Here is a 14,037-nt window from a genome sequence, read left to right on the forward strand (position 1 = left end):
ATATAACTATCATATAAAAAAATTAAATTTCTAATTTTTTACTCTATAGATATTATTGGCCATTTGTGTAATGCATAAAAGTTTATGTCATATGCATACATTTGGAAGTATGGGAGACGAGGGAAATTACTTCTATGAGGGACTAGGATTTTTAAAAATTTCTCTATCGGACTCACCATTCAATTTCTCGAAAATTAAAAAAAATCAATAATAGCTAAAATGTATTATGCATAACAAATTTTAATGTTACACGGTATTTTTTTGAACTTCATGACATGAATTTTCTTTATATTATTTTTTTTTTGGATTTTCTATGATTTATGCGATAGGCTGGAACAACATTGTAAGTGCAATGATATCATTTATAGAGAAATCTAAAACTTCAGCATTCAGAACTCGCAACCACAAAAATATTCATTTGCTAAGTAAGTAAAGTTGATTAAGTTCGACACTTAGCTTTTATACGTAAAACTAAGTGTGTATTGTTATTTCTTGTTAAATTATTGAGAAAAAAATAAATTGTAAGAGAAACGATACTGATTATTGAAAGAATATTGAGGGTAGCTGCAGATTTCTTCATTAACATGCCGGAAATTTGTTAATCTTGGTTTTCTATCATAAAATCTGTCGAAGAATCTAAAAACGGAGATATGAAATAGAGATCATGTAAATCTAGAGTATCCTGTCAGAAAAAGAGACTAAGCATGTAACCCTTTTTTGGTCATAAACACTTTTTACCACTTAGTCATACAGATGATCATTAAATTTAAACGAGCACTTTTTGTCAGAATTTATTCTTTTACAAAGACAGAAGATTTTAGTATTATTTAATATTAGTGCTGTAGCAAAATTCAAAAAACGGTGAAAATTCAGTGAATTTGTGAATTCACATTTTTTTTCGACATTTTTCTTGATATATCCATGCACATTAAGAACACAGCTTTGATACGCTTAAAAAAGCATATTTCATATGAAATTGTTAAAGAAATAAACAATTTATATAAAAATTGCACTTATGGGCAGTTTAGATATATAATTTATATATAACATATATACAAATCCATAGACAAAGTGCAATAACTACAATGTTGTAGAAAATTACAGCAGAAATACTGACTTTTTGAAGGATAATAAGAATTCTTCTAAATGTTGTATTTTTATAATTTGATTGATTTTTTTTTACTATTTCATTAATCTTTTATGAATAATAATTATTTTTAATATATGTGCTATTAAAATTTCAAATTTTGACTAATATATCTAAGTTATCTGAACGAAACATTTAGAAAATATCATACTTACATTGAAATAGCAAGTAGAGCATATTAATAGCAAGTTTCTTGGCTTTATATCTATCATCTATTGTTGTTTGATCAAACAAAATTCACTCTATTATATGGTGTCAATTAATTAAAACAATTTTTAATAGTTATTTATTTAGTGCGAATAAGTGCAAACTCATAAATGAATAACTTAATAGTAGAAATGAATTATCTGATATAAATCTCACATTTTGTCCATCAGAAATACTTTAATTGCATACGCATAACTATTAGTAATACGTCTGGAGTGTCAATTAATAACAATCCCACAACAAGTAAAATTCAGATTTTTATTAAACTTATTTTTTCCTAAAAGTTTTCTCAAATTACTATATATACATATGTGGATAAAATAATAGTAATATTGTAAAAAATTAGATAATTTTTTTTATTTGAGAACCTCTCAAAAGTTCATTCAATTTATCAATTGTTTCAGTTTGATGTATATTCATTTCTGGAGCCTAAAACTTTAGCAATCATGACAATATCATATTCTCTTTCTAACTACGCAATGTAAGGGTATCCTTAAACAATTATTTTTCGAATTTCTGAGATATGAAAATTAATTCACTAACTTCTTAAAAACATGAATTGAATGAAAACTCTTAGAAGAAATGTTCATATCACTTTCATTAATGGAGTACAAGGATGATTCCGAGTTCTTGGATGATATCCAGAAGTCCAAAACCCGATCCAAGGAAATCGTGAGAATGCAAATGCACTTAGCTTATCTTGATGAATCAGAGCCCGCAAGTGAAGATGAAAATCAAGCACCAGCTAATGCCGAAGAATTTAAAGTTGTCAGAAAGTTTAGCTTACAAAAATTCCTTGAGGCACACCCAATCTTAAATGTCAAAGACCTTTGTAACTTTTCTTTGGATCAACTCTTGTATTTAGTTGATGTTGTTCGCGAGCATGAGTTTTCATCCAGACGCGGTCGGAAAAACGGTTGTGATCCATTAGATGCGTTATTCCTAACATTAACTTACTATTGCACTTATCTTCCATTGCAAAAAATGTCAGGAATTGTTAGTTTGAAACAGAGTTACCTCAGCAAAATCATTAACAAAACAACAAACAGGATGTTCCCAATTTTCATTGCTGAATTCATTCCAAAACAATATTCTCCCTGTGACAAGGAGTTCGATAACTTTCCAACATGTGTTGCTGCAGTTGATAGCTCTACTATTCCTTTTACCGTTCCTCTTGATCTTGCTGAGCGTAAAAGTTCATGGGATGCTAAAAACCATTGCAATGGTATGAAGGTTCAAGTTCTTGTTAATCCTTTAGGACAGGTAATTCACATGAATACAAGTTTTTTAGCTTCAGTTCACGATAAGAAAGTATTTGATTTATCAGGAGCTTCAGATTTTTTACATGTCCAACGTGGAGTTGAATCTGTTGCATTAGGACTTCTTGCAGATAGAGGTTACATCGGTATTCAGAAATACCATCCAACAGCCGTCATTATGCAAAGAGGTGATGACGAAGAAGTTACAAAACGCAATAATGCGATTGCACATGATCGCCAAATTGTCGAACGCCGCTTTGCACGCGATAAAAGTAATTGGAGTGTCTTGGCAATAGGATATCGTGGTGAAAAAGGCAATCTTCCACTTATTGTTCAAGGATTGTTTGCTTTAGATAACTATCACATCGATTCCACACCTCTCAGTGAGAAGGATAACTGCGATTTTCCTTGCACTCCAAAAGATGAAAAAGAAGCTGCAGCAACACCAGAACCAAATGGTTCAGGAAGCCCAATGCCAAAGCCAAGATGTGTTCCAAAAGATCTTTATCTCCAAACTCCAGAAACTCCAATGAAGATTCCATCTCCACTAGCTGGATATGAAAAGATTGATAAGATACTTATTAAAAGAACACAAAATGCAATCTACAACATCGAAACAAAAATGTCAATTCCAGGATTACATAATGAGGGAGCTACCTGCCATGTCAATGCCGTTTTGCAAGTTTTGTTCTACGTAAATACTTTCAGAAAAGATGTAATGGAGCATTTGGGAGATGTCGAATATACGCCAGTGAAAGCACTTGCCGAAATTTATGATCAGATGTTGCACTACCGCCACAAGGAATACACAATTTCATGCTCACAATTCATCACAACACTCGGCAAGCAATACTTCCAGCAGCAAGATGCCGATGACACATTTCAAAAGATTGTACATGATGTTACGGAATCAGCAAACAAACCAGATATTGCCGTTACATTCCAATATCAAACTGAGACTCCTGATGAAAGCTTCTATTCGGTTTCGCTTCACATTCCTCTTGGTGCAGCAGGTATTGATCAAGGAATTAAACAAATGTGCACAGATGATTCTCATATCAATGAAATCTCAACATTCCTCTGGGTCGACGTTCAGAGGAATTGGTCTGATCCAAATGTCTTCTTTGACAAATTTGAGATCAAGAAGAACTACAAAACTCAACTCAGTGATGGAACGTATGTATTTAAGATACATTCCATTATTGCTTATCATCAAGGTCATTTCGTTGCCTTCGTCAACAAAGGAAGAGTTTGGTTCATGCTCGACGATGAAATTACTTACATTGTTCCTGATGGTTTGATCAAAGGTCTTCAAGGTGGAGATGTTGGCAGCGATTTGTGGTCATATCTTGGTGGTGTCAAATGGCTTGCAAAATGTGTCATCTATCGCAAACACAAGTTCTATGGAGCTGGTGATGATGATGATTGAAAACAGTTTAATTTTTTTTAATCTTATTATAAGGGATAATTCTCTAAATATATGATTTTTTCTTAAGTTAGTGAATATTTTTCTTGTGTGCTTTTACTTATTTAAGTATTTAGTATTATTACTTAAAAATTTTGAACATTTATTTTATAATATTGAGATTTAAAATAAACTATTGCTCGATCGTATCTTTATTTGCTCTTTTAATAAAAAATCTAACTTACTATTGATTAGATATTGATTTAAAAAAATAATATAATAGCATAATAAAATTTCTTTATTTCCCCGTACAAAGATATAGCCGTAACAAGACATTAACGTTTGGAAAGTAAATTTGAAAAAAAGTATTATATTATAAAAGAAGTTACAAATTTTTAGAATATTTTTGTAAAATAAGAGCAAAAAGTAGAATGCAAACTCTTCGGGTACTAAAACCTGCCATTAAATTGAGATAAATAATAGATTTTGTAAAATTTTGTTGTAATTCTTGTATCAGTCTTGCCTTGAGTATGAGTTTGAGTCTACCCTTGTTTCCATATTGCCTATTCCTGTTTTAACGCGGCTATTCCTATTCCATTTTTTGGTGCTTTTCTATGATAACCAAATTGATTTGGTTATCATAGAAAAGAGACCATTATAATGCTTAAAATTAATTATGTTTAGGGCCGGTTTATTGGAATAAGGAAGTTTATAATACGTGAACACTTGTTTCCTCATCGAAAAGTCATAACGCATAAAGTCGATGTTTCCTTAGTACAAAAAGTGACATATGACGCTTAACTCTTTATTCCAGATAATGACCATATTTATGGGATTAAAAAGTTTAGGAAGCTTCTCCCCAGTAATAATACATTACCATAAAAAAACTCCAAAAGAGTTTCATTTTTAAAATAGTTCGTAAAATATTACTAATACCTTTTGATGCATAAAAAACTCCAAAAGAGTTTCATTTTTAAAATAGTCGATATCAATTCAAAAAATTGAAACTATACCGTCAACTGTCAATTTTTCAATAGTTCGTTTTTTTAAATGTAATTGCTTTTTTTATATGCATTAATCATTTGATAGTAGTGGGATCAAATTACATATCTTAAAAATGTATTCCGAGTGGAAAAAAAATCAATAGAATTGACCACAGATATCTGTTTAATCCAAAAAATTATTAGAATCATATTTAATAAAAATGCTATGCTTTTAGAAATAAACGGAAGAATAAACGCACTGTTTCAAACCGTCAAAATTGAATTTGTGTCAAATATCTTGAATTTACAATTTTAGCTATTTAGATAATTAGAGAAGCATTTGATCAATTTTTGTGTTAAGGATACCCTTACGTGTCAGATTTTTTGCGCATACAAAGAAGTCATGCTAGACATGAGCTATAAACCTGAAATTTTAGCAACATATTTAAAACTTTTTAAACTACAATACACTTTAATATTCAAGAACAAAAATATTTTTAGAAATTACATAATTATTTTATGTGAAATCTATATAAAAACATATTTTGCGAGCGTAACTTTTTTCTTTATAAGCACCTTATATGACTGATAAACTGTGAAGGCACATAATTGTTAATTCATAGAGTTGATATGTTTCCAAAATTGAGAGGAAATTTGAAAATTGAATACCCTTTCAATTCAATTTTCAAAAGATATCAGCTCCTTCAATAATTGAAGGACGATTTTGATCATTTGCTCTTAAAACAAGTATGCCATGGAGAAAAAAGTTACGCTCGCAAATCTGAAATATAACTATCATATAAAAAAATTAAATTTCTAATTTTTTACTCTATAGATATTATTGGCCATTTGTGTAATGCATAAAAGTTTATGTCATATGCATACATTTGGAAGTATGGGAGACGAGGGAAATTACTTCTATGAGGGACTAGGATTTTTAAAAATTTCTCTATCGGACTCACCATTCAATTTCTCGAAAATTAAAAAAAATCAATAATAGCTAAAATGTATTATGCATAACAAATTTTAATGTTACACGGTATTTTTTTGAACTTCATGACATGAATTTTCTTTATATTATTTTTTTTTTTGGATTTTCTATGATTTATGCGATAGGCTGGAACAACATTGTAAGTGCAATGATATCATTTATAGAGAAATCTAAAACTTCAGCATTCAGAACTCGCAACCACAAAAATATTCATTTGCTAAGTAAGTAAAGTTGATTAAGTTCGACACTTAGCTTTTATACGTAAAACTAAGTGTGTATTGTTATTTCTTGTTAAATTATTGAGAAAAAAATAAATTGTAAGAGAAACGATACTGATTATTGAAAGAATATTGAGGGTAGCTGCAGATTTCTTCATTAACATGCCGGAAATTTGTTAATCTTGGTTTTCTATCATAAAATCTGTCGAAGAATCTAAAAACGGAGATATGAAATAGAGATCATGTAAATCTAGAGTATCCTGTCAGAAAAAGAGACTAAGCATGTAACCCTTTTTTGGTCATAAACACTTTTTACCACTTAGTCATACAGATGATCATTAAATTTAAACGAGCACTTTTTGTCAGAATTTATTCTTTTACAAAGACAGAAGATTTTAGTATTATTTAATATTAGTGCTGTAGCAAAATTCAAAAAACGGTGAAAATTCAGTGAATTTGTGAATTCACATTTTTTTTCGACATTTTTCTTGATATATCCATGCACATTAAGAACACAGCTTTGATACGCTTAAAAAAGCATATTTCATATGAAATTGTTAAAGAAATAAACAATTTATATAAAAATTGCACTTATGGGCAGTTTAGATATATAATTTATATATAACATATATACAAATCCATAGACAAAGTGCAATAACTACAATGTTGTAGAAAATTACAGCAGAAATACTGACTTTTTGAAGGATAATAAGAATTCTTCTAAATGTTGTATTTTTATAATTTGATTGATTTTTTTTTACTATTTCATTAATCTTTTATGAATAATAATTATTTTTAATATATGTGCTATTAAAATTTCAAATTTTGACTAATATATCTAAGTTATCTGAACGAAACATTTAGAAAATATCATACTTACATTGAAATAGCAAGTAGAGCATATTAATAGCAAGTTTCTTGGCTTTATATCTATCATCTATTGTTGTTTGATCAAACAAAATTCACTCTATTATATGGTGTCAATTAATTAAAACAATTTTTAATAGTTATTTATTTAGTGCGAATAAGTGCAAACTCATAAATGAATAACTTAATAGTAGAAATGAATTATCTGATATAAATCTCACATTTTGTCCATCAGAAATACTTTAATTGCATACGCATAACTATTAGTAATACGTCTGGAGTGTCAATTAATAACAATCCCACAACAAGTAAAATTCAGATTTTTATTAAACTTATTTTTTCCTAAAAGTTTTCTCAAATTACTATATATACATATGTGGATAAAATAATAGTAATATTGTAAAAAATTAGATAATTTTTTTTATTTGAGAACCTCTCAAAAGTTCATTCAATTTATCAATTGTTTCAGTTTGATGTATATTCATTTCTGGAGCCTAAAACTTTAGCAATCATGACAATATCATATTCTCTTTCTAACTACGCAATGTAAGGGTATCCTTAAACAATTATTTTTCGAATTTCTGAGATATGAAAATTAATTCACTAACTTCTTAAAAACATGAATTGAATGAAAACTCTTAGAAGAAATGTTCATATCACTTTCATTAATGGAGTACAAGGATGATTCCGAGTTCTTGGATGATATCCAGAAGTCCAAAACCCGATCCAAGGAAATCGTGAGAATGCAAATGCACTTAGCTTATCTTGATGAATCAGAGCCCGCAAGTGAAGATGAAAATCAAGCACCAGCTAATGCCGAAGAATTTAAAGTTGTCAGAAAGTTTAGCTTACAAAAATTCCTTGAGGCACACCCAATCTTAAATGTCAAAGACCTTTGTAACTTTTCTTTGGATCAACTCTTGTATTTAGTTGATGTTGTTCGCGAGCATGAGTTTTCATCCAGACGCGGTCGGAAAAACGGTTGTGATCCATTAGATGCGTTATTCCTAACATTAACTTACTATTGCACTTATCTTCCATTGCAAAAAATGTCAGGAATTGTTAGTTTGAAACAGAGTTACCTCAGCAAAATCATTAACAAAACAACAAACAGGATGTTCCCAATTTTCATTGCTGAATTCATTCCAAAACAATATTCTCCCTGTGACAAGGAGTTCGATAACTTTCCAACATGTGTTGCTGCAGTTGATAGCTCTACTATTCCTTTTACCGTTCCTCTTGATCTTGCTGAGCGTAAAAGTTCATGGGATGCTAAAAACCATTGCAATGGTATGAAGGTTCAAGTTCTTGTTAATCCTTTAGGACAGGTAATTCACATGAATACAAGTTTTTTAGCTTCAGTTCACGATAAGAAAGTATTTGATTTATCAGGAGCTTCAGATTTTTTACATGTCCAACGTGGAGTTGAATCTGTTGCATTAGGACTTCTTGCAGATAGAGGTTACATCGGTATTCAGAAATACCATCCAACAGCCGTCATTATGCAAAGAGGTGATGACGAAGAAGTTACAAAACGCAATAATGCGATTGCACATGATCGCCAAATTGTCGAACGCCGCTTTGCACGCGATAAAAGTAATTGGAGTGTCTTGGCAATAGGATATCGTGGTGAAAAAGGCAATCTTCCACTTATTGTTCAAGGATTGTTTGCTTTAGATAACTATCACATCGATTCCACACCTCTCAGTGAGAAGGATAACTGCGATTTTCCTTGCACTCCAAAAGATGAAAAAGAAGCTGCAGCAACACCAGAACCAAATGGTTCAGGAAGCCCAATGCCAAAGCCAAGATGTGTTCCAAAAGATCTTTATCTCCAAACTCCAGAAACTCCAATGAAGATTCCATCTCCACTAGCTGGATATGAAAAGATTGATAAGATACTTGTTAAAAGAACACAAAATGCAATCTACAACATCGAAACAAAAATGTCAATTCCAGGATTACATAATGAGGGAGCTACCTGCCATGTCAATGCCGTTTTGCAAGTTTTGTTCTACGTAAATACTTTCAGAAAAGATGTAATGGAGCATTTGGGAGATGTCGAATATACGCCAGTGAAAGCACTTGCCGAAATTTATGATCAGATGTTGCACTACCGCCACAAGGAATACACAATTTCATGCTCACAATTCATCACAACACTCGGCAAGCAATACTTCCAGCAGCAAGATGCCGATGACACATTTCAAAAGATTGTACATGATGTTACGGAATCAGCAAACAAACCAGATATTGCCGTTACATTCCAATATCAAACTGAGACTCCTGATGAAAGCTTCTATTCGGTTTCGCTTCACATTCCTCTTGGTGCAGCAGGTATTGATCAAGGAATTAAACAAATGTGCACAGATGATTCTCATATCAATGAAATCTCAACATTCCTCTGGGTCGACGTTCAGAGGAATTGGTCTGATCCAAATGTCTTCTTTGACAAATTTGAGATCAAGAAGAACTACAAAACTCAACTCAGTGATGGAACGTATGTATTTAAGATACATTCCATTATTGCTTATCATCAAGGTCATTTCGTTGCCTTCGTCAACAAAGGAAGAGTTTGGTTCATGCTCGACGATGAAATTACTTACATTGTTCCTGATGGTTTGATCAAAGGTCTTCAAGGTGGAGATGTTGGCAGCGATTTGTGGTCATATCTTGGTGGTGTCAAATGGCTTGCAAAATGTGTCATCTATCGCAAACACAAGTTCTATGGAGCTGGTGATGATGATGATTGAAAACAGTTTAATTTTTTTTAATCTTATTATAAGGGATAATTCTCTAAATATATGATTTTTTCTTAAGTTAGTGAATATTTTTCTTGTGTGCTTTTACTTATTTAAGTATTTAGTATTATTACTTAAAAATTTTGAACATTTATTTTATAATATTGAGATTTAAAATAAACTATTGCTCGATCGTATCTTTATTTGCTCTTTTAATAAAAAATCTAACTTACTATTGATTAGATATTGATTTAAAAAAATAATATAATAGCATAATAAAATTTCTTTATTTCCCCGTACAAAGATATAGCCGTAACAAGACATTAACGTTTGGAAAGTAAATTTGAAAAAAAGTATTATATTATAAAAGAAGTTACAAATTTTTAGAATATTTTTGTAAAATAAGAGCAAAAAGTAGAATGCAAACTCTTCGGGTACTAAAACCTGCCATTAAATTGAGATAAATAATAGATTTTGTAAAATTTTGTTGTAATTCTTGTATCAGTCTTGCCTTGAGTATGAGTTTGAGTCTACCCTTGTTTCCATATTGCCTATTCCTGTTTTAACGCGGCTATTCCTATTCCAGTTTTTGGTGCTTTTCTATGATAACCAAATTGATTTGGTTATCATAGAAAAGAGACCATTATAATGCTTAAAATTAATTATGTTTAGGGCCGGTTTATTGGAATAAGGAAGTTTATAATACGTGAACACTTGTTTCCTCATCGAAAAGTCATAACGCATAAAGTCGATGTTTCCTTAGTACAAAAAGTGACATATGACGCTTAACTCTTTATTCCAGATAATGACCATATTTATGGGATTAAAAAGTTTAGGAAGCTTCTCCCCAATGACTAATATTGCCAAAGGAGAAGAGAAAATTTTATAAAATTTTATCATATTAAGGTATAAAACTATTATTTCCTATATATTTATGAATCAAATAGTAAGATAATCACTCTTTGTTAGACTAAATTAAATGAAAAAAGTCTAAATTGTATGATCGTCTAAACTCAGTATAACCTATACCAAAGCTTATTAATGGCTTATGCAAATATACAGCTGATGTTAGCTTAGTTTTTGACCAAAATACAAAAAAAAATTATGAGTACAATATGATCAAAGTTTTATAAAAGCAGCCGAAAACAGCATTCAATTGGAATGGTATTATCAATGATAATCATTCAAGACACTTTTATCAAAAAATTTACATAAATCTTTTTCAAAACAGAGTATTTTTGCAAAAATTTCATCGAAAAGATAGCTTTGTCTAATAAAAATGATATGGTACGGAAAATCTATTGAAAATAATCTGAGGAATTTGAAATTCATTAAAAAGTCTTGAAAAAAGTGAATGCATTCATGAATGTCCCATATCCATTTTATCCTAGTTGTTTCATAATTCCATATTGCCGATTCCTATTCCAGTTTTTGGTGCTTTTCTATGATAACCAAATTGATTTGGTTATCATAGAAAAGAGACCATTATAATGCTTAAAATTAATTATGTTTAGGGCCGGTTTATTGGAATAAGGAAGTTTATAATACGTGAACACTTGTTTCCTCATCGAAAAGTCATAACGCATAAAGTCGATGTTTCCTTAGTACAAAAAGTGACATATGACGCTTAACTCTTTATTCCAGATAATGACCATATTTATGGGATTAAAAAGTTTAGGAAGCTTCTCCCCAATAAATTTCAACTTTCGATTTAAAAAAAAATATTCAAACGATACATGGAAATATGAAATGATTATCGAATAGTTATTTATTTCTTTTATCCTGTTCTAAATAATAACTTATCCTTATTACCAACTATGACGCAAATTTGCGTCATATATGGTTTTCCTTTTTCAGAATATATTATTGGTTTTTATCTCATACAATACTTAATAAACTAGTTTAAATGAAGATGTGAGATTACGGTCTTTCCTTAACTATGACTCAAAAGTGAATCATATAATTTCTATGTTCTTCTCAAAAAAATAAGCTCATTCAATTGTATTACTGATGTTCTTCACCCTTATATACAATATTGCCAGTGAGAATTACACTGGCCCACAATCGGCTGCACTCAACATTGCTATGTCTCAAGATATTGTTATAAATAAGTGCCAATTCATCAAAGTTGGCTCAGCATCAGGTCCAGGTCCAATTACTCTCTACGGTACATCCGAAGGAAGCTGGGCAAACATTACTACCAACTATTTCGAATCATGTATCGGAAACCGTGGAAGTTCATTCGCTCTTAGCGGAACATTCAAACCATATTTTTATAGAAATGCAATTTACAAATCAACAATTGGTGCTGCCCAAGATTCTGTTATTGGTTATGTTGAAACATCTGTTGATATTCCTTACACACTTTCCTATTTAAGTGCTTACCAATGCGCAACAGGTAGCCGCCAACTTAATCTCCAAGGTTTCCCAACTGTTACAAGCATTAACATTTCTTCATGTTCAGCTCTTAACGGCAAAACCAAGTCCTATGCCTACGGTAACATTTATTTCGAAACACAAAAGTCTTTCAAGGTTTCTTACAGTACATTTGAAAATAATGTAAGCCCATGTGGTGTCATTTACCTTCTTAACTGCAACAATGCTCTCTTCACAATGTGCAATATTTTCTCCAACTATGCCAATTCATATGGTCTTGTTTATGTCGAGAATTCCAAATCCCTTGACTTCAGATCATGCTCATTCTTCAAGAATGTCCTAACTAAGTGCAATATGTTCCAAACAAAGGGTTCCAATTCAAAGATCACCGTAATTTCATGCCGCCTCGATGATACATCCACCTACGGTTCTGTTGTTTTCACCCAAAACACAGTCACTAATGATCCAACAACAAACGACCTTGCATTTTACGCAACCGGAAAAATCTTTGCTAAGAGAACTTATGTTCCAACTGCAATCGGAAGTGGATCTAACAAGGCAACACAGACCGCTGAAGCTGCCCAAGATAGCACAGCTCAAAAGGGAAAGGATGAAACAAACGTATTCCACACTTTACTCTACACTTGCATTGTCGTTCTTGTTGCTTTCATCGGCTATATCGTTTTCGTTAACTTCTTCTGCGCAAAACCAAAGCATTCTCATGATGAAGAATACAGCTACTCAGAAGCAAACGAAGAAAGAGCTGCAATGCTTGAGTAAGTTGAGATTTTATATTTCTGTCTTGTATTTAAAAAAAATTGCTAAAATACAATTTCGATCAAATTTACGAGTTTTTGTTTATTTTTTTTAGATTTATATTAATACTTATCTTCAGAATGAGTAGAGTATATTATTATATTATTCGTTATGTTGAATTTATGTTGTTTTATCTGTCATATTAACAATAAATAATTTTATGGTTATGGGTGAGGCCATAATTTATACTTAAATCAGAGTTATCTCTAGAAGGATATTTGGTATTCTTGATCTTTTCCAATAACGATGAAGGTTGTTATCAAGATTTAATCGAACTTTCTGAAACATTAAAATTGTAAATGACCTTTTTGTAAGCATCAGAGTTGTTATAGATATATCAAAGAATTATCAAAATATTTTAATGATTCACATGATTTAAGTAATACTTATATATGAAAGAGGATTTGGTTAAAATTCTTTGTATATTTTAGTGTAGATGGTAATAATTTAGTAATTTATGCAATCATGATACAATCTTGCATTACAACTCTGTCGCGCAATTGAAAATGATAAGATGTTCTAAAGGTTATATTTTAATTTCGTATGAGGACCCAAAATGTGCAGATTTAGTTAAGAATTGAGTAGTTTGAATGATGATTTTGATTTAAAAAGAGTAAATAAGCTCGACATTATCAACGAATACCAGCCAATGAGCTTCCGTTTGAATATGGAGCATTGTTATATTTCCAAATATTTTTCAAAATCGATAATATGAGGATAAATCTAAAATAAATTTATGAAATAATGTTTGATTATAATATTGTTTTGGAAATTTTGTTATTCGATTTTAATTTTCTTCATTAAAAGCTGAAAAGACAAAGAAAATAAATCACAGCATCAACTCAATAAATTTTACAAGCTTCATTTATTGGAATATTTTATTTAATCTTCATTATATTTAATCTAAAATAATCAAATTCAAAGAGTAATGTTATGAAAACATGATACCATATTAACTTAGAATATGTTTTACAAAGATTTACTTCCCAACAAGACTATAAACCATTAGAAGAACATAAGAATTAAA

The 14,037-nt window shown here is 30.6% G+C and overlaps 2 protein-coding genes across 2 annotated transcripts; both read left to right on the forward strand.

Moving 5' to 3' along the window:
* Positions 1 to 7,745: 7,745 nt before the first annotated feature.
* On the forward strand, positions 7,746 to 8,800 carry TVAGG3_0861290 (DDE endonuclease family; the record flags this gene model as incomplete). Its single annotated transcript, XM_051249713.1, has 1 exon — positions 7,746 to 8,800. A coding segment is annotated over one exon (1,055 nt), but the record flags the coding sequence as incomplete, so codon positions are not given.
* A 3,028-nt stretch (positions 8,801 to 11,828) lies between these two features.
* On the forward strand, positions 11,829 to 13,033 carry TVAGG3_0861300 (pectin lyase-like family; the record flags this gene model as incomplete). The annotated part of the gene is made up of 1 exon (XM_001298470.1): positions 11,829 to 12,974. The coding sequence occupies one exon, from the start codon at positions 11,829 to 11,831 to the stop codon at positions 12,972 to 12,974; it is 1,146 nt and encodes a 381-aa protein (XP_001298471.1).
* Between the last annotated feature and the right edge of the window lie 1,004 nt (positions 13,034 to 14,037).

The sequence above is a fragment of the Trichomonas vaginalis genome, chromosome VI (assembly GCF_026262505.1).
Source record: "Trichomonas vaginalis G3 chromosome VI, whole genome shotgun sequence".
NCBI lineage: Eukaryota > Parabasalia > Trichomonadida > Trichomonadidae > Trichomonas > Trichomonas vaginalis.